At 48.6% G+C, this 21450-nt stretch overlaps 1 protein-coding gene across 1 annotated transcript in view; it reads left to right on the top strand.

The window, feature by feature from the left end:
- SLC6A11 (solute carrier family 6 member 11) overlaps positions 1-21450 on the top strand; it is a 127168-nt gene that overhangs the window by 9390 nt on the left and 96328 nt on the right. The window contains exon 5 of the mRNA XM_053599571.1: positions 18984-19116. Within this exon, the coding sequence (XP_053455546.1) occupies positions 18984-19116 (133 nt within the window). The remainder of the gene's footprint in view (positions 1-18983; positions 19117-21450) is intronic.

The following is a 21450-nucleotide window of genomic DNA, read 5'->3' as shown; positions in this document are numbered from 1 at the left end:
TATTTATATATTGTGTACAGAAGTTTTGATTTTATTGAAGTTAAATTTGTCAATCTTTTTGGTTTGGACAGCTGGTGTCTTATTTAAGATATATTTCCCTACCCCAAAGTTATAAACATTTTCTGTATTTTCTTTTAAGAGTTTTAAAGTTTTGGGTTTTGTCACATTTAGGAATACAATCTGTATAGAAATTAATGTTTTTAATATGGTATGAGGTAGAAATCCAGTTTTTAAAATGTAAGTAACCATTTTTTAAGCCTTAATTACTGATTATTCATTCTTTCCTGACTGATTTGTGAGGCCATCCTTCATATATAATTTTCCTGCAAGCACAGGTCTGGTTTTGGACTCTCTGGTCTATTGGTCTTTTTTATCTATCTTAGTATTAATACCATACCTATAGTTTTATTTTACGCCTATATTTTTATTTTATCTATCTTAGTATTAATACCATACCTATAGTTTTATTTTACGCCTCGAGCTGGTAAGGCAACTCCCTCATTTTGTTCTTTTTCAGAACTGTTTTCCGAATGAATTTTAGCATCAGCTTTTTAGGTTAAACAAGGTCATCAACAACATTAAACAACTGTGGGAATTTTGATTAGAAACATGTTGAACTCAGAGGTTAATTCGGGAAACTTGACATCTTCATGAGTGAGTCCATGAGCATGGTATAGTTAGCTCTCCATTTATTTTGTTTTTTAAAATGTTTTATAGAATAGTGCTACTTAAATATGGGCTGCAGAGCAGCAGCATGTGAAATCACCTGGTTAGCTATAGTACACCTACTCAATCATAGTCTCAAATAGAGCATCCATTAGATATGTGCTAGAGAGGAGGCTCCTGTCCTGAATGGGCCTGTGCTATGCGGTGTTTCCAGACCTTGTTGGGTATGGTTTCCTGGAGGAATGGCAGAGACTTGTTTTGGACCTGCACATTTGAAGGTCTGCAAAACATGGTATCTGTGTTTCCGTAGAGAGCTCATCTTGAAACTACGGACTAGACAAGTTCCCTGTGTAAGTTTCCCTTGTTTTTGCACCATTTGTTTTCTTTGTAACATATCGAAAACCTTCATTAAATCATTATTTGTGTAACATACTTGCTGATCTTCTGAATTCCCCAATAGGCATTTACAGAGCAGCACCTTGTCAGGTTTTACTCAACCACTGCCAGGTGGTGGAAGGCTTTTGATGACCCTTTATAGAATGGATGGATGAATGAAGAAGGCAGGCAGGCAGGCAATGTGTTCTAGAAAATACTATGTGAGAGGCCTGGTATGGTGGCTCACGCTGTGATCCTAGCACTCTGGAAGGCCCAGGCAGGTGGATTGCTTGAGCTCAGGCGCTCAAGACCAGCCTGAGCAAGAGTGAAACCCCATCTCTACTAAAAATAGAAAAACTAGCCAGGCATCATGGCAGGTGCCTCTGGTCCCAGCTATTTGGGAGGCTGAAGCAAAGAGGGTCTCTTAAGTCTGTGTGGTTTGAGGTTGCTGTAAGCCATGATGCCAGGGCATTCTACCCAGAATGAGAATCTGTCAAAAAAGAAAAAAAGAAAAGAAACAAAAGAAAACAAAAGTACTCTGTGAAAATAGTCAAAGTGGGCTCTGGCAGGACCTTACATTGTCATTAAGCCTCCTACCCAGCATCACTGATTACCTCTACGATCTCTTTGCAATAACCATAGCATCCACTCATTTGTACCCCAGTGGCAGAAAGGGACAGCTTGTCTCATGTGTAAGGGCCTTTTTGCTAGAAAGTCCATGAGAGGCTGAACCCATGGTTCTAGTTTCCAGCTTTTCACGTCGCATCTCTGTCTGTATACAGTGCTGAGATCCACGTCCTCAAAGTGCCACTTCATGCAATGCTTTCGCCAGGCAACTCTAATTTCTCTTTTCCCCAAAGGAGAAATTAGAATATGGTTTCACATAAGTTTGAGAAGGGCTTACAGCTACATCCTTTAGTGAGAACATCCATTTACCTTTGATGAATCCAAATTCCTAAACTTATTTGTCCATGGAATAAATTGGAAACAAATCTCCCCCCACCCAGCAGTGTCCCCCACCTCCTGAAAGCTAGAATTCTACTATTCCAGTAAACACAATCTGGGAAACATTTTGCTCAGAAGAAGTTCTTAAAGTCTGCCAAAAGTCAATTTGGGGGGCTTTGGTAGAGCATACCTTTCCATGGGCAGCCCTTCAAATATTGGATCAAGGCTTCTCAAAAACATTTTCTTACCAGCTCTCTTGGCTTTTTCCTTGTGTCACTGGTTCAGAAATGCCCCGCTCTGCTTACACCTTCCTGGTGTTCCTGTTTCCAGGGAGCTCCGTTGGGGCCGCATTGCTTGGTCGATGCCTCAGCAACCTGCTAGTTCATTCACTTGACAAATGTCTGAGCTCCCAGGGCACAGAAGAAACACACTGCGCAGATTTGGGGGACGCAGACTCTGAACGTCCTCGACTCCAAAAGAAGAGGTCAGACAAGCTTGCAGCTTTCTCTAAAAGCAATTACAAGGTGCTACTTCTCTCCTTACCACTGGTCATGCCTTGGCTGTGGCCACCTGCCCACCCCACCATTCTGAAGTTTCATTTTCCTGTTTGGAGTAAAATTGTAATTACTGGCTTAGCCCATGAGAACAACTCAGCCCCTGGGTCAGTCCTGGATTCTGACTCTGGCAGGGGGACTATGGGGCAGGGGAAACATTTTCCTAATGTCAGATTTCAAAATTAGGCCATCTTGGTTTCCCTTAGTAACCCATTATGCATCTGGCATCCGTGCGTTTCTCTAAATATGTCTGCAGTTCTAAATTCCGAGCTTGTAGCTCCTGGTGGGATCGAGTGCTCCTAAGTGTGTAACCAGTGTGGTGGCATCAGATGAACCTCGATTCATCTTTGCTTCTCTTTCTCAAGCCCAGAAGTCCCCTTAGTCCAGGTTTTTGCAGACTACTCTCTGCTCGCTATGGAGAAACTAGGAATAAATCATTTTTTGCCCAGCATCCCTTCAACAAACATGTGTTTGTGTGCTGGGCCCAAATTAAGCTCTAAGGATATTCAGTTCTGTTTCTTAATTCAGAAGTATGAGGCCTTGTCTTTCTGATCTATCTTTACTAGAGGAGTTTTGCTTTTTTTTTTTTTTTGTAGAGACAGAGTCTCACCTTACCGCCTTCAATAGAGTGCCGTGATGTACACAGGACTCACAGCAACCTCTAGCTCTTGGGCTTCCGCGATTCTCCTGCCTCAGCCTCCCAAGCAGCTGGGATTACAGGCGCCTGGCTATTTTTTGGTTGCAGTTCAGCCGGGGCTGGGTTTGAACCCGCCACCCTCGGTATATGGGGCTGGCGCCCTACTCACTGAGCCACAGGCACCACCCGGAGTTTTGCTTTTATATTTTATTTTTAAGTTGTGTGGACATTGGAACTGATTTTCTTTGGATGTGTAATTTGAGATCAGAGGAACTAGGATGCAGCCAGGGCAGGGGCATCTTCTTGCTGCTTTCTCCAACCCATCTTCCCCTCTGGCCACCACCCTCCTTCATGCTGACCTCCTCCTAGCCCTGTGGATATGCTGGGCTTATCCCTCGCTCTTGATTTTTGCTGTCCCCTTTGCCAAGAAGATTCCTCACCAGATCTTTGTGCCTCTTATCATGGGTCCTTCTTATCATTGGTCCTAATTCCAGTGTCATTTAGAAGCCCTCTCCGACCATCCAAACCTGATCAGCACCCCAAGCACAACCCCATCGTTCCTTCTTAACATCTACATAATTCTTATCTCAAATCCTTGTATTTGTGTTTACTTGTTTTTCCCTCTTTCCTCCGTGCTGGCAAACACTGTGTCTAGTTTTGTTCCCTGTTGTCTTGAGAGCACATTCTAGGTGCTCAGTAATATTTGTTGCGATGAATGAGGGAAGAGTGGCTGAATGAACAAGCAAATGAAGATTTCTCCCCCTATTGGAGTTCAGTGTCCTTGTTTGTAAATTCAAAATACTGATAACACCCACTTGCGAGGCTGAGGACTGAATGAGACCTCTCCTCTACCAAGCCCAGTGCATCTTAAACCCTTTGGAAGGGTTTGAATGTGTAAATGGAATGCATGTGACTGGCTCTCCCATCTATGATGTGGGGAATAACCCTGTTCCCTGCCTTATCACCACTTCAGGTTGCTGTGAGGATTAAATGAGATAATGCTTTTGAAGACCTTTGAGGCATGAAATGCAGGGTCTCTGAGTCATTTCCCGTTACGTGAGGAACAAATGTCCCTTCTAGCCCTGTCTCTGCAGGTGCAGACTCACAGCTGAGCCTCAGCTGCCGAGGCTTGTGCAGAGTCAGCCTGGTTGCTTAGAGTAGCTTTGTGCTCCTGCTTAGGATCAGAAGTGCCCCCCAGACCCTTTCCCCACGTCAAAACTGAACGCTGAGTGGTACTGTCCAATCCTGCTAGTGTGGATCACCTGCTTCTCAACTCCCACCCAACACCCTGCATCTGGCCAGAGTGAAGACTGGAGCCAGCAAATTCTAGAGCCCAGTTTAAATCATGGCTTCCTCCACCCGCTAAGTGTATGATCCTCAGCAACTTACAGAGCCTCTTTGAACCTCTGTGTGCCCTGAAAGTGGGGTGGTGGATGGTAGATGTCATCAAATGACAGCCTAGCACATTGCAAATGCTTGATAAATGGTAGTCACTTATACAAGGAATGCTTTGTTCAGGTCCATGACGATTCTTTTCCTTTCCTTTTCTTGTGTGTGTGTGTGTGTGTGTGTGTGTGTGTGTGTGTGTGTGTTTTGGCCGGGGCTGGGTTTGAACCCGCCACCTCCGGCATATGGGACCGGCACCCTACTCCTTGAGTCACAGGCGCCGCCCGCATGAGGATTCTTTTCATTCCCTAGGGAAGGCTCATCAGCTCAGTCTTGTTTGTCCCTTACAGTGGGTGTGTGGCAGACCCGCTTGGTCTGTTTTTTCTTCACTTGATTGTTCTTTTGATATTTCCTTAGGACATGCAGGGTGCTGGGTACCTTATTAATAGTGAGAAAGATGAGGCTGTGCCTGAGGAAGCACACAGACCAGTGGGAGAAGCTGGAAGTGGAAACAAAAGGAGTTTTTGAATGGCAAGGTGATAGTTTTATCAGTAGGATGTTTACCCAGAGCGGACGTGAGGAAGCCTGGATGTCTGGGCTTTGAGGAGGGCTGCACGAAGTTGGTGATACTCAAGCTGGGTTCTGAAGGATGAATAGAAGTTCATGTGGTTGGCCCTGGAGTGAGTGAATGGCATACTAGGTGGAAAGAATAATACAGGCAACAGCACAGAGACCTGAAGTTGTATGTTGAGTCATGTGCAGATTTTACCTGCGGTGCAATTGCTCCTGGAGCCTGGGGGGTGGCAGAGGAGGTAGGCAGGGGCCAGAGCATCTGGTCACTCAACGAGTCTGTATTGAGCACCTACTATACAGCAGTATCATTGAAGGTTCTGGAATGTAACATGAACAAAATGAAGACTCAGGCTGGGGTGGGGGTGGGGCTGACAGCACAGACATCTAGGTGGGCAGACAGCATGACTTTAAGGCAAGGCCAAGTCTCCTGAAGAATGAGCCAGCAGGGTAAGGGGACAGAGAGTGTCTGGGGTCAGATAGAGCCTCTCTGTGGAGGTAGTGTTTGAGCAGGAAGTGAGGGAGTGAACTGTGTGTGTTGGGATCCACCTTTGGGGATGCGGGAACTGGGGGGTGGGGGAAGTGACCCCAGAGTGCAAGGCCATATGGGGAGTGGCAAGACAGCTGGAGAGCCTGTGGCAGAGGGAAGGGACCTCAGCGCCCTCCTAGAGGTTTGAAAGGACCCTGCCAGGTGCCTCATAGGTTATATTTGAGGAGCTGTACGATTAGTCCGAGGATAAGGCAGACGGTCGGTCGTGGCACCGCTGAGGTTCCCGCCCACCCGGGGAGAGGGGTGGCTGGGTGCAGGTGGTGTCCGCTGCGGCTGGGGAAGGCAGGGCGGAAGCATTCTTGGGAAGACAAGGGCTCACCCTGCCTGGCTGTGGCACACGCGGAGGTGAGGAGGGGAATGGTCCCTCTGATTTATTAACTCCCTGCAGCCACCCCTCGCTGGGAGAGGTCTTCTCGCTCCACCCGTTCTTGGTGGGCTTGTCCTGATCAAGGCAGTGATTTTCAGTGTCACACCCATGTGCTGTGAGAGAATCTTAGGTGTGTTGTGAACATTTTAAAGATCATTAATTAAATTCTCTTTGAGAGAAGTTCAAAGCGCATAAGTTTATTCATGCTGTTTTTACTCTTTTTGGATCAACATAATTTAAGTGTGCCGTGGAAGTTTATAGGTTCAAGTGTGCTGTGAGAGAAAAAAGGTTGGAAAACACTACGATAGAGGCAGATGGGCAGCTTCTCAGGCTCTTTTTTACTTTTTTTTTTTACCCCCAGACAGCAGCAGTGCAAGCCAGTTTGATGTTTACCCTCAGCACTTTGGCTACACGTACACTTTGTCCCCAAAATTCCACTCTGGAAGTTTATTCTGTGGTGTGCCCAGGCTAGTTACGTATAGGCTGAGAGTGTCTACAGACACTTTGGACAAGTCCCTTAGCCCCTCACTGCCCTCAGAATTCCCTGTGAGATGAGGGCTCAGAAGTGATATCATGTGCTCTTTGTGGTAGTTGAAAAGAAAATGGTCAAGCACAGTGACTCAGGCCTATAATCCCAGCACTTTGAGAGGCTGAGGCAGAAGGATCACTTGAGACCAGGAGTTTAAGATCAGCCCGGGGAAAATAGCAAGGCCTCATCTCTAAAGAAAAAAAAAAAGGGCGGTGCCTGTGGCTCAAAGGAGTAGGGTACCGGCCCCATATACTGGAGGTGGTGGGTTCAAACCCGGCCCCGGCCAAAATCTGCAAAAAAATAAAAAATAAAAAAAAATAATAATAGAAAAGTTAGCTAAGTGTGTGTGTGGAGGCAGGAGAACCATGTGAGCCCAGGAGTTGGAGGCCACAGGGAGCTATGATTATACCCCTATACTTCAGCCTGGGCAACAGAGCAAGATCCTGTGTCTGAAAATAATAAAGAAAAAAGGGAAATGGACATGTGTAAAATGTTCTTAAATATGACACTAATGAGATAAATTACAGAATGGGTAAAAAGAATATGAGGCAGAAAATGTGTTGATATGGAAGAGATCGCTAAGCTAAAAGTGAGTAAAATGTGAGGGGTAGAATGTATCCTACAGTATGCATAAAAATATATGAACCGTGTATGCCTCTGTACCCACAGAACGTGTCTAGAAGGATCTACAAGAAGCTACTGACAGATCACCCAGGAAGGGATAGAAAGAGTTTTACTTTTTGCTTTGTATTCTTTTGTAGTATATAAAATAAATAAAAAAAAAATTAGGAGCATGATTATTTCATAATAAAAAAGTAGGAGCTGGGTGGTGCCTGTGGCTCAAAGAGTAAGGCGCTGGCCCCATAGATCGGGGTGGCGGGTTTAAGCCCAGCCCCAGCCAAAACTGCAAAAAAAAAAAAAAAAAAATAGGCGCTTTTTACTGAATAAGCCGTTATTTATTATAACGATTCCTTCTCTTTGTGGGACAAATCCCATTATAGCCCTGGCTTCACCCTGCCAATGTATTTATTTATTTATCATATCATTTTGGTTAACATTAGCGTAATTTCTTAAACCAGCCTTTGAAGCAGGTGGAAGAAAAAGAAATTGCATTTTACTATTAACCAAGCATCGTCTGGGAGACACTGAGGGGTCCCCCAGCTCGTGTCTCCAGAGCCCAAAGCCGTCCTGTCTGCTCCTGGAGCCCCTGGTGTGCAGGGGACCGAGGGCTGCTCTTTCCAAGGGAGGGTCATCCTGGCTCCTCCCAGCTGGGGCTGCCTGGTTACAGTTGAGGGGGACAGGGAGGAGGTCCCCTTGATGTGGGGAAGAGCCCGCCTGGGCAGCCCTCAGAGCTCTCAGGAGAGCCACCCAAAATACCCAGATCAGCACTTTGTGCTGAAACAGGGTGTCACGACCTTTTTATCCTAAGTGTTGAATATTTAACTGATTTTAAAAATAGTGGAAGTTGTCGTAAGCAATTAAAACACAGCAGGTATATACACGTGACACATTTGCGTACAGATTGCGTATAACTTATGAATACATTTCCCCAACCCCGCTCTCTGAGTGACAACTGTTAACACTTTGGACTCTCTCCCTGCTGACACTTTCTTGTAAATTTGGGACCATTCTCCTACTTCTCCTTTATGCCTCGTCAAAGCACACAAGTTCCGAGGTTCAGAAATTGAATCCACCCCTTTCCTCGCCTGCCTTTCATAGAGGTGGATTCTCCAGCAGACACTTGATTTCTTTACTGCAAAGGTGATAGGTGTCTTTTCTCTTTTTTCTTTGTAGAAAATGTAGGGAGCATGTTTAAGTAAAAAGAAAACACAATACACATAGCATTTCAGTTTCCAAGCTGCTGAAGCAGGGAGGGGTTCTTGCCCAAGCCCCCAGCTCTGGCTCTCTTGTCCCCACCAGACCCACCATGGTGGCCACCATGTTCACCAGGTAGCATGGAGGCCTCTTCACAGGAAGTTTAAGGGGTGGAGGCCCAAGGACTAACCCAAGAGCCTCTTTCTCTCACCCCATAGGAAGCTATGTGCTCTGGGACGTCAACGCCGGGGGGTCCCCTTGACAGAGCCCCAGGCCCAGGAAGGACTAGTTAATGCTGCAGTCTGAACGCTGCATTGCAACCTCCAGCTGAGGTGCTGCTTGTGCGTACGGGTGTGGCGTGGGGACCCAGAGACCGTGGCTGTGGGGCCAGACAGCAGGAATTTGAATGCTGTTGCTTCCACTTATTGGCCTTGGGCTCCTTACTGAAATCTCTCTGTGACTCACTTTCTTTGTCTGCAAAATGGGAACAAAGCGATTACTAAGCCCAATTACCACAACTGAGCAGCAGTTGTACTAATTGGGCTTAGTAAATCCTGAATAGCTGCCATCTAGTATTATTATGCCTTTTTGATGGTTTGAGTGAAAATGTTTGTGTATAAAATCAGCCAGAAGGGCATTTGTGTCTTCCCCTTGATGTCTTGCTGTATATAACGGGAAGCCGTGATTTACTGAACCAGAAGAGTTTTATGTCCAGATGGGTATGATAGGGGAAAAGCAGATCACATTTAGTTACTAAGCACCTACTGTGTGCCCAGGCCATGAGACTATGTCGCCCTTGGTAGAGAGCTGTGGCATCACAGCTCACAGCAACCTCAAATTCTTGGGCTTAAGTGATTCTCTTGCCTCAGTCTCCCAAGTAGCTGGGACAACAGGCGCCTGCCACAACGCCCAGCTATTTTTTTGTTGCAGTTGTCATTGTTTAGCTGGCCTGGGCTGTGTTGGAACCTGCCAGCGTCGGTGCATGTGGCCGGGGCCGTAACCACTGTGCTACGGGTGCCGAGCCTCACAGAGCATTCTGAGGGTAGGGAGGGGCTAAAGGACTTGTCCAAAGTGCCTCTCACTGTGAGTCTGTGCCCAGCCTCTCTGTTCCACCTGCATCTCTCCACTGTCCCGTGCTCCCGCCTGTGCCTGCAGTGTGGCCAGCTGCCTGCCTGCCTCATCCTAGGGGCAGGCTCTGACTGGTGCGTGCCTCTGCTCTGCAGCCCTGTGGACCGAGGCTCTCCAAGGAAGAGTTTTTCAGCAGACGGGAAGTATATCTGACAGGCAATTAAAGGGAGGGAGGGAGGAAGGAAGAAACTCACGAGGAACAGCCTAACAGAAGGCTCCAAAACAAAAAATACCCTGTTGCGTTATGTCTTCCCTGACCTTCAAGAAGTTCCTTTAGGAGATAACTTGAATCTTGTTTATAAAAGGACACCATAGTTTCCAGCTGAGCCAAGTGTCTCGTGTGAGACTCGTCCTGACTCAAATCTGCTGTGACAGTGAGATGTCAATTGGTGCTGGCCTCCGGAGTGTCCTGCATGGCCCTCCAGCCAGTGGCACGAGGCATTAATGAATTCATGACTTAATTCAGGGTTGAGAACAGAATAACTTGACTGAGTTATTTTTAATAGAAGCACAAGGAAGTATATAAAACCCTGCAGATTCACACTCATCCCTGCCCCCAGTGGTGACTCCCATTTTCCCTGTAGAGCAGGGCAGGTGGGAAACATCCGGGATCAGGCAAGCTGGGACCTCGGCATGCAGTTGAGAATCTCAGCGTCCTCATCAGCAGGACAAGGATGTGGCTATGTAGCACTTCCGGGTGTTGACTGAGCACAGACAGTGTGACGTCACTGGCCATTCAGAGCCTGGAGGTTGAGCACCGGAGGTCTGGTGGGATGTGCCCAAGCCAGAAGCAGACTGCCTGCCCCATGCTGCCCTCCCAGGCAGGGCTGTTCCTAATGCACCATGTCATTCCTGGCTACTGTCTCTTTGTGGCAACAGTGGCGCTTTGCCTGCATAACATGAAACACCTCAGGAGGGATTGGGGGCAAACGTGGGCCAACTTTGCCTGAGCTTCAAGTTGCTTTTTCTTGGGCACGTACCAGGGCATCATGGCCTGGGCAGCTCTCTTGGGCTGGAATCGAGGATCTCAGCTGTGGGAGTGGGGAGGCCCCTTCCACTGCCTAGTATCCGTGTTCCATGAGTGTGGATGTGGCTTGATGCACCCGTGGCATCCCCTGTCTCTCACCTTGCTCTGTGCACTTTGCCTCCGGACCTGAAAAACCTCTGTTCACGTCTCCCTATGAGGTGCAAGTTTGGGAACTGTCCCTGTATTCCTGCTGCTCTGAATAGTAGTCCCCACCTCCCCTCTCCTCACTCCCTCCTGCCTCCCCGGCTCTCACCCCACAGATGTGGATGGAAGAGCAGACATTGAACTTGGCCATGGGAGATGGGTTCCGGGCCAGGCTCCACTACCCACCAGTCTGTGACTGCAGGCAAGGAAGACATCTATGTGGAGCCTGTGTTTCCTCTGGAAAATGTGTGAGAAACAAGGCAACATTCACTAAAGTGCCCGGTGCTCTGTTCCAGCCTGTGTTTTCTGCACCATGTTAGACGTGTTGGTTTAGAAAAGCAGAAGTGTGGAGGGAGGGCAGTTCCTTCTGAATAACTTTTTAATAAGTTTATTGAGGTATAGTTTATAGGCCATGAAATGCACCCTTTTTAAGTGTACAGTTTTGAGCAAATTTACCGAGTATGAAGTCATCACCATAATATAGGTTCCATCTCCGTTCCCACCGCCAAGCAACTGCTCAGCTACTTCCTGTGTCTGTGATTTTCCAAGTGTAGACAGTGCATGTAAACAGAGTCCTAAAATCTGTTGTCTTTTCTCATTGGTTTCTTCTGGAACATTTTCGAGATTCTTCCATGTTGTGGCTTGAATTGGTGCTCCATTCTTTTTGTAGCTAGGTCAAATCCTGTTGCATGGATATACCATGTTTGTGGATCCATTTATCTGTAGGTGAACTTTGAGTTCTTTTCACCTTGGGCTGTTGTGAGTAATGTTGCCGTGAACATTTATGTACAAGTTTTTGTTCGAGCATATGCTTTCTATTCCCAGGAATAGAATCACTGAGTTTTGTGTTTAACTTTTTAAGAAAGTGTCAAACCCTTTTCCCAAGTGGCTGGACTCTTTTACATGGGCACCAGCAGCATTTAAGGGTTCTGTTTCTCCACATCCTTGGTAACTTTGCCATTGTCTTTTTGATTCTAGCTATCCTAGTGAATGTGAGGCGGTATCTCATTGTTGTTTTAATTTATGTTTCAGTAAAGAACACTTGTAAATAAATTTGAGAAACGTTGGGCTAGATAAAGCTATACAAGTGTCTTTATTTCAGGACTTAGAGAGTCTTTAATATTCTAATCAGCATTGAGAATCTCCAAGAAAAATCTCAAATGAGGTCCCAGTGTGACCTGGGAGCTCAGGGTATCTTGAAGTACTAGTGTTCTGTGGAAAGCATTAGCCTAGGACAGAGGGCAGCAGACTACTGGCCAGATCCCAGCTGCTGCCTGTTTTTGTAAATAAAGTTTTATTGGAAGAAAGGCAGACCATTCATTTGCAAATGACCTGTGATTGCTTTCACCCTGCTGGGACTGAGTTGAAGCATTGAGACAGAGATTGTATGCTTTGCAAAACCTTAAGTATTTATTCTCTGGCTCTTTACAGAAAAAGCTGGCTGAGTTCTGGCCTAGCAGGGTCTGGTGCAGTGAGAGTCTCAGTGTAGAGGGCCGGTAGGGACCCAGGAGACACTTGTGAGGCTCTGCATCAAATATTTGTACTGGTACTTGGAGGACAGGTAGAATTTTGATGGCTTGGGAGAATTGGGAAGGACATTCCCAGCTGAGGGGTCAGGGAGAATGAATGCTGGAAAGTGAGGAAGGGCAGGGTGATTGGGGACTGCTGGGGACTTGTGTGTGTGTGTGTGTGTGTGTGTGTGTGTGTGTTCGAGGAGGAGGATTTCATTAGGGACAGAGGAAGTTGGAGAGGTAGTTCCAGACTGTCTGACCAACATGGGTAATTATGCCCCCAGGCTCCACTAACACAGAAATTACACAATTCTGTTCCATCTTCCCCAAGACAGGGTAGTGGCTCTGGCCTCTGCCTCTGAAGTTGAACAGATGTAGCTTCAGGTTCTGTCCCTGCCTTCTTGGTCATGTTACCTCCCTAAGCCAGTTTCCACATCAATAAAATGGGAATAATAGTGGCCCTCACCTCTAGTGGCCCCCAGAAGATGCTGGGAAAGTTAGATGGGATTCTGCAGGTGGTGCATTTGGGGAAAATATAAACTGCCACTGTCCCTGTTAGTACTTTTATAGCCTTAGATAATAAGCTCTCTGAGGGCAGAGCAGCCTGTTCATTTACCACTATAGGGGTGTTCAGCATAGAGTTAGCGCCCAGCCAATGCCAGCTGGATGAATGAGTGACACACAGGCCTGAACTCCATGCCGAGGAGGGGCCTTACCAGTCCCCAGCTGGGTTTAGGGGCGCTGCTCTGGACTCTGTAGAAGTCTCCCCATCCATGAGGAGAGTGGAAGGGATTGCACCTCTTTCCTCCCAGAAAAGTGAGAGCAGATTCCCAAGTCAGCAGGCAGCCATGTGCCCCTGGAGGGGGCAGGGAAAGTGCATTTGTTTTGGTGATGGCCCTTTTTTTGTTTGTGTGTTTGTTGCTTGAGGCTATTTATAGCTTAGCCTTGGAGTGCCAGCTTTTAGGGCGGTCTGCGTGGCCCTGGCAGCACTTTCTTCCATGGCAGGTTAAAGAAAGGTGACCCGTTTGCAGGCTCCGTGCAGAAAATGCAGATGAGGCCTCCCGGGCTGGCTGGGAGCTGCTCCCACGTGGTGGTGGTGGTCGTACAGTACTGGCCGAGACTGGAGGGAATTCTGCCGGTCTCTGGTCAGACCAGCCCCACTGTGGTGCTAGAAGATCCCTCCGGGTGGGAGGCTGTTTCCCTCCCCAGACTCTTGTGTGTGAGCAGCCAGCAGAGAGGGAGCACATAATAGATTCTAGCCACTGCCCCTAGATCAGTGGTTCTCAACCTGTGGGTCGAGACCCCTCTGTAGCAGTGAAAATACATCGCGGCATTAGGAAGGTTAAGAACCACTGCCGAGACCATCAGGGACAGGAGAAGCCCGAGCCAGAGGCTTCCGGCAGGCAGTGGGGCAGGTCAGCATCAAAGAACCTGGTTTCCAGTCTCAGTTTGGACAAGTTAAGCAAGTTGCTTCACCTCCCTGGGCCTCAGTTTCCTCATTTATAAAGTGAGAGCCCAGGAGAATCATAAACAGGGGCATGACCCTGTCAACTACATGCTTCAGGAAACTATTCTGCTGCAGTGGGAGAATGGACGGTCTCATCTATACTATAATCCATGGTAATGTTGCTATGAGAACCGTATGAAGCGAGACGGGTCTCCTGGGTGGTCCCTGTCCTGTCCCCTCCACTGCCAGCACCTCCTGTTCCCTCCCTTCCTCCGCGTCTCTGAGTAAGGAAGGATGCAGTTTGCTTTTAAGTTCAGCTCTTTGTCTTCCCAGCTCCTTCCCTCCCAACCGCATGTCTCATGCCTGGCTCACCCCACACCTCCACCTGCCACCACCTCCTCTTCTACCCCATTGTCCCCTGTCCCTGAAATTTCTCCCTCCTGGCTCCTGCTCATGAACCAGTTCAGTTGTGTCAACCTGAAGACAAAACAAATGCAGATGAGACGCCCCCTGTACCCCAGGCCTCCTCTAGCTGCCACTGCCTCTCTGTGACCCATCAGAGCCAGAGGGAGCCACCTGCCTTAAGGTCTCCCCCATCGGCAGCCCAGCCAGTCTGTAATGACCAAGCCTCTTTCCTGGCATCACCTGTCACTGGTCTCAAATCCTGGAGACCTCACCGTGTCTCCCCCTGCTCCCCCAGCCCAATTGCCTGCCCATGGGGGACTGCCTCTTTCCTTGCCTTTGGGGCTCCCCCTGTTCCTCTCTCTGCCGGGAGGTATGGGGGTTGCAGGGCTCTGTCAGGCCCCGCCCCTCTCCCTTCTCCAGCTCCCCCAGGTTTGAATCCCTGTATCTCTCTTCGGACCCTTGCATCAGGACACCCAGTGGCCTTGGGACATTGCCGCTACCTGTGTGTCCCTAGCACCTTACAGACCTTACAGTCATCTTGTCTGACAGAAGAATTGGCACCCTCCTCCTCTTGTCCTGACCTCCACATCACTCCCGCTCAGCTAATGACCTGGGGTCATCCCAGACCTCATTCTTTCCTCTGCTGGCCACCCCAGGCAGGATCTTGTGCCTCTGCTGCCTCAGACCATCCCCTGCCCCCCACCCCGGGTCCAGAATCTCCCTATTCATCACACAACTGTGTCAAAATCCCCTGCACTGGCACCCTGCCCTGTGCCACCCTGACCGTCCATTCTCCCACTGCAGCAGAATAGTTTCCTGAAGCATGTAGTTGACAGGGTCATGCCCCTGTTCATGGTTCTCCTGGGCTCTTGCCGCCCTTGGGAGGCAGCCCTGGCCCCTTAGAAGTCTCACAGGCTCCTACTGCCCACTCCTCATCCTGGCCCCACTCATCACCTGACCTGGCTGCACTGACCCACGTCCTTCCCAGGCCTCTCTAAGTGCTACCAGTCTCCTGGCTTTTGCTGCTCTGGATGGCTTTTCTGCTCCAAATGCCCCCCAGCTTTGCTAACTTTCTTCCTACCCCTCAGGACCATGTCCCCACCCCACACTCTGATATTGACCTTGGTCCCCAGTGAGGGTCCCCTGCTGTGTCTAGGAGCTTCCCCAGCCTTTCTCTGTCACCACCCTCTCCACACTCAGCTGTCCGCTTCCTTGTCTGTCTTCACCATTAGACCATGGGGTTTTAAGGACCCCCCAGGCTTAGCTTGTTGTCTATTACACTGATGACACTTTAATCAGTATTTCTTGAATAAATTAATAAATGCCACGTGCTATACCCTCCTATTACCTGGCATACAAAGATATGTAAGGTAGTTTTAGGTGTACATTTGCTGAGGCTTTAATTTGTAAAGAAAAAAGGAAAGTGGTGGGTGATTTCAGGGTTATGGAGAATGCTCCAGCATCGAGGCTGAAAATGTGGGGCTGGAGCCAGGATCCCAGGGCTTAAATGCAAGCTCTGTTGTTCCCTATGTGTGACGTGGTGATAATGATTGTGGGGTTTGTGGGGAGGGTTAGATGAACTCGTGCTTGAAAAGCCATTGAAGGTAGGTATCATTATTCCCATTTTACAGATGAGGAAGCTGAGACTCAGAGAGGTGATATCGCTTCCCCGAGGTGGAGCAGCTGGTAAGGAACAGAGCTGGGGTTTGAGCTGAGGGTTGGAGAAGCATGGGGGCTTACCTCCCAGCTCTGAGATTTTAGTTTCTGGGTGGAAAGCTCCAGAAATGCTCTCCTATGGCCTGAAAAGGTGTTTCATAAAGAAGCTGCTGTAGACCTGGCATACAGGTGCTCAATAAGTATTGCTCATGTAAACGAGCACCTCTGAAGGGCCCCATCTAGTCTGTCACATTTTTTTGCTCCCCGAACAGTGTCTGGAGGTCTGTTCCTGGGTCCTTTTTGGCCACAGTGCTGGCAGCAAACTCTTGCTTATTCAGACCTCACTTCTGTTCCCTTGCTTCATGGGGGAGGGTCATTAAGCTTTTCCCAGGAAGAGCTGTACCTTCTCCAAGTTTTCGGAGTTGAGTGCCCCAGCCCCCACAGTCTCAAAAGCTGCCCGTGTGGGTTTCGAAACAACCCCACAGCCCTGCCTGCTGAGAACCTGGTCCCCAAGCCCCCTCTTCTTTAGAAACCGAAGGTCCATTCCTAGTTAAAGTCAGCATTGGTAAAACCTACAGAAAATAGTTTGAGGATGTTTTCAAATAGTGTCTGGTGGAACAAAAGAGCAATTCATCCTCCTTAGCTTTTAGTAATCTGCTTCCCATTCTGGGAATGAGATTGTTCAATTAAGCGAAAGGGCGCTGGAGCAGGCTGCATGACTCAAAAGTTTGCAGCTTCCAAAACGTGGAAGACAGAGGAGCTGAGCCAGCTTGCTCCTGGCGGGCCTGCCCCTCCGCTCCCCCTCTGGCCCTGCGTGGGTTCCAGGCTTCAGATTCACAATTCAGAAAACAGCTACATCAACAAGAAGGCCTGTGTGTGACGTGTGTATGTGCACCCCTGCTCCCGAGGGACCTCGTGCGAGTGTTTCCTCGGTGACAAGCTCAGCAGACCTAAGTTGTTTCCATCTGCAGCATCTGGAGGGTTGGTGCAGAGAAGACCTAAGTTGTTTCTTTTCAGCTCTGGATTGTCCCTTGTTCACTAACTCATGGGTGTTGGAGGCACTTTGGATAGTTGTGAGTAAGGTGGCAAGCATATGTCAGCCACGAGGCTGTTAGTCTGGGGACAAGAGAATCAGTGAGCACCCTGAAATTCCTGTAGAATTTTGCAAGTGAAAAATTCTCTGGGAAGAATTCCATCTCTTGGGTAACTTCCCAAAAAATCCATGACTTTCTCCCCAAGTCTTTAAACAAACAAACAAACAAAAAAACCTCCAGAGAAGTGTTGTAGGTTAATCCTTCATTACCAGGAAACTCTCCTTCTCTGGAGAGGTGATATCTGGTGGAATAAAGAAGCACAGATACCTTACTGTGTATAAGGTATCCTTAGGGAGATATGGCAAATTGCAGCCCCCTGGGAGCCACTTTAGAAAGATTGGGACTTAGTGGGTCTGGTGATGGAGGGATCGGTGGTTCAGAAATGTTTGTGTTTCTAGCAGGTGTCCCAAGGTCCATGCTCTGGACATGCTACTTGGTTAAAATAATAGATTCTCTTTAAGGTTTTATTTAATAAGGCCTATAGTTTTAAAATGAATTAAAGCTAAAGCATAAAGACACAAATAAAGTAACAATTATCGTAACTGAGCAGCTGTCTCCTTCCTTTCTCAAATATATTAGACATATTATTGTTATTATATTTTGGTCTTAGCAGAAGGCAAAGCCATGTGATGCTTACCTTTTTATCCTGGGATCTAATATAGTGTCTGGCACATCGTAGGTGCTCACTACATGGGTATTTAAGTGGCTGCTCTTTCTTCTCCTGGCTGTGGGTCTGAGAGCTGGTTTCCTCTTGAGTAAATCCACTGCCTCACACAGTCAGATTTCGTCTGGGGGCCCGCCTGATTTCTCTAGCAGGGGCTGGGGCTGGAGGGAGCCCATAGCCCAGTGCTAATTGGTGTCATTGAGTAATTAATGCAGAGTCAGGCCCCAAGCGGATTCCCAGGGAGACAGGCTCTGAGGGTGGCTTTCATGCTTGGTGGGATGGGCGTGCCTCTCTCAAAGGACATTCCCAGAGCACCCAGGCGACTGGCATGGTCTACTGGGAGGCGCTTTGGCAGCTGGGATGGGGTTCGTGGAGTGAATTTGGAGGGGTTTGTGTTGGTGCCATGGTCTACACAATATGGAGCGTGGCGAGTTTGACTTTAAAGAAACACAAGCCCCAGGCGTGGGCTCTGGGAGCCAGGCCTGCTTCAACTCTGAAGAACTGATGGGCTCTGAGGGAAGCCAAAGCTAGTGGCGTTAGCTCAGCGTACCCGCGTCCTCACTCTGTGGCCTGGGCCTCCTGGGACACCCCACTCTGCGGCCTGATGGTCAAGGTTCCCCATGGGGCCTCCTCTGTACCTCTCCTACCGTTTCCTCCTTTTCCCTGTACCCCAGCTTGCTGTCCCCAGAGCATACCACGCTCTGCCTCCTGGGGTTCGCTTGTGCTGTTCCCTCCAGCTGACACAATCATCACTCCCTCCTTCTCCTGGCTAAATGCTGCTCTTCCTTTAGAATTTGCCTCACATATTGTTTCTCCCAGGAAGCTCCCCCTAACCCTGCAGCAGTCAGGATAGGTTATGCAGGCGGAACAAATGCCCCTGAAGATCTCAGGAGCTTAAAGCACCAATGTTTCTTTCTTGCTCAAAGTTTGTCTCGACATGGGTGGTAGGGAGTTTGTGAAGTCACTTGGGAACTCAGGCTTCAGGAGGCTCCCGTCTTGACAGATGCCTCTGTAAGGACAGCAGAGATAAGAGAAACTGCAGCCCATACCACCTGGCTTTGGAAGCATCTGTCTGAAGTGACACATGCCCTGCTATTGGCCAAGCACAGCCCAGAGCAATTCCTGTCACCGCCCTTGAGTTATCAGGGCAGGGATGCATAATCTTCTCTCGGGGAGGAGGATGAGGTGTTTATGGACAGTAATGTGGTCTTCTGGGGTCCCCAAGGCAGTCTAGGTGCACCTGCTGTCCAGAGCCCTTACCATGCAGTCCTCCTACCATATCTGATAACACGTTCGTCTTTTCCCCCAGAGAGTGAGTTCTGGGCCTTGTTCCTCTCAGAAGCCCTGTGTGCAGCCCAGGGTTTGGCTATGAGGAGACGTGCGGGCCTGTGGTGAGGGGAGGGTGGATGGGCATGTGGGCCCACCCCTGTTCCTCTGCAGCACTGGCTTTGCCAAAGGTAGGCCACGGTGGGCCGTCCCCAGCCCCAGTGATTCTCCCCACTCCCTTCTGCAGGCACCGGGTCCTGGCCATCTCCGATGGGATCGACCACATCGGGGACCTCCGCTGGGAGCTGGCCTTGTGTCTCCTGGCAGCCTGGACCATCTGCTACTTCTGTATCTGGAAGGGGACCAAGTCTACAGGAAAGGTAAGAGGTGGATCTTCAGCGACTAAGCGCAGGCATGGGAGAGCATGAGTCGTCCTTGTTCAAGCTATCAGGGGACCCAGGGAGTGGCAGGAAGGTCATGTTGTAAAGGCTAGTGGTTAGGTAGGGAGGAAGGAAGTGCACTGGTCTGGGAGTTGGCTCGAGAGCGCAGTGTTAGCACCACCTTGCTCCACCACTGACTGCTACATGCCTTAGACTGATTTCAGTTTTACCTTCAGAGCCTCATTGTCTGTAAAGTAATAAAGTCTTGACCCCTTTGTCTATTGAGTTGAAAGTTACACAGAGTAAGCGGGGTTAAAGGGCTTTAAAAGTTTGGAAATGCTGAGCTACTATGATGATTTGTGTATAATTGACATGGTTCCAGGTATGTGTGTGGCAGGTCATACCAGCTGCCTCCACTGATAGGCCCCGAGATCTCAGGGATGTGTTTTTCACACACTTGGAGTCTGTAGCAGGAAAAGCAGCTGCTTCCGTCTTGTGGCCTTGCTGTGACCACTGCACTATGTGGCCCCTGGGGTCACTGCCTCACCAGGGGAAGGGAAGCAGGATGAGGCAGCCGGCTCTTAATTGCCGTGGCCTGGAAGTTACATGTGGCATTTCCACTCACAGGCTGTTGACCAGAACCTGGGGCATGGTGTCACCTCACTGCAAGGGCAGCTGGGAAGCAGAGGGGTCTGTTTTTATTGTGCCACAAGCATCAGTGCAGAGGTTATAAAGGTGTGGCTTCAGCCAAGTCCAGCTTCCTTAGGTGCTTTACTTTAAAAAAGAGGGGGAGGGGAAGAACTCGTTGCCAAGCATTTTTTATGCTGAGGTCACCCTGGTTACATCTCACCTTCCCTGCCTGCTTCTTGTAAGCAGTTGCTCATATATAGGTGCTCTGTTCTAAGTTCTTGGCCGGGACAGGGGCTTTATGTAAAGCATCTCAGAAAACAGGAACTTAACAACTCTGGGACCTTTCACATAAGTGGTTCCCCCCAGCTCCCACAGTGGTGAGTAGGATGAGGAAGAAACTACTAAAACGTTTCAGGTGGGCACAGCTACGGGCGGGAAGTTAGGAGAACATAGAAAGGAGATCAAAACAGCGTGCTGCAGGTGGTGAGGAGCCTGGGGTGCACTACCCAGCAGCCACGCAGGTGCCAGGGGGACCAGAGAAAGTAGAACACATCCCTTCAGCCAAGCAAAGACCAAGCAGGTTATCTACTGCTGGTCTGCTTTCTCCAGTTCGCATCATCAGGCAATAAGATTTTTCTCTTCTCCAGTTATAAAATTACTGCATTATGGACATGCTTCTTCAGACTACATACATCCGGCTCCCCTTCCGCTCTTTGCTGTCTCTTCTAACGAAAGAAGAGAAAAAGGACTGATGGGGTTTAGAACCAGGATTCAAATCCAACTCTGTTACTCTCTAGCTGTGACCTGGGGGATGTCACTCAGCTTCCCAGAGCATTAGTTTCCTCCCCTCTAAAACATGATTGTTGAGTGAGCTCACCCGCGGAGTGGCTGTGAGGGTGAACACAAGGGTGATCAGCGCTTCACAGAGAGTGTAACTAATAGTAAATGATGAGTAAATAGTGATGTAAAAAAAAAAATCCTGTTATAAAAATAAAACATACTCATTCAAGAAGTAGTTTCTGAGTATGTACTATATGTATGCATGTGAATATACCCCAAATTATTCAGTAGATAGCTACAGACAGCCTTTACCCTACCCAGATAATATGTGCAAGTGCTCCGTGAACCAGGAAGAGAAGAAAGGAGGCCTCATGGTTGGTCACTGTCACCTCTTCTCTGATTACCACTTCTTGGGCATTCACTCAGAAGCCAGTGGGGCTTGGTGGGGTGCTGGCTCTGCGTGGTTGCAGGCAGAGCTATTTGGACAAGGTTTTGTGCATGGACATGCTTGGGTTGGCCAGGCTCCTTGTAGGACCTTGACCTCTTGGACTCAAGATGTGGGACACAGCAAAGTTTAGTTCCACTCATCCCTCAGGAGGGAGCTTAGGCCAGTGGTGGGGCCACACGCTGGTCCACTGATTGAGCCTGAGGGTAAGAGAATTCTAACCCAGGAACTGGGCTCAAGGGAGGGCGGACAACTACAATCGTGGAGATTCAGAACAGACTTATGGGCAAGGCAAGAGAGTGAACGTTTATCTACTGTCTTCTACTTGCTTGGCATTTTGCTGGGGGTTTTCTACCTAAATTAGTGCATCCGATCCTCACAAACTGGGGAGTTATTGCCTCTATTTTGTAGATGTAGAACCTCAGGCTGAGAGAGGGTAAGTGGCCTGGCCATAGTTACGTGGCAGCCTCTGGGCCTCC

This window comes from Nycticebus coucang, chromosome 8, assembly GCF_027406575.1.
Source record: "Nycticebus coucang isolate mNycCou1 chromosome 8, mNycCou1.pri, whole genome shotgun sequence".
NCBI lineage: Eukaryota > Metazoa > Chordata > Mammalia > Primates > Lorisidae > Nycticebus > Nycticebus coucang.
The sequence above is the reverse complement of the archived record's forward strand: the minus strand, read 5'-3'. Positions and strand labels throughout refer to the sequence as shown.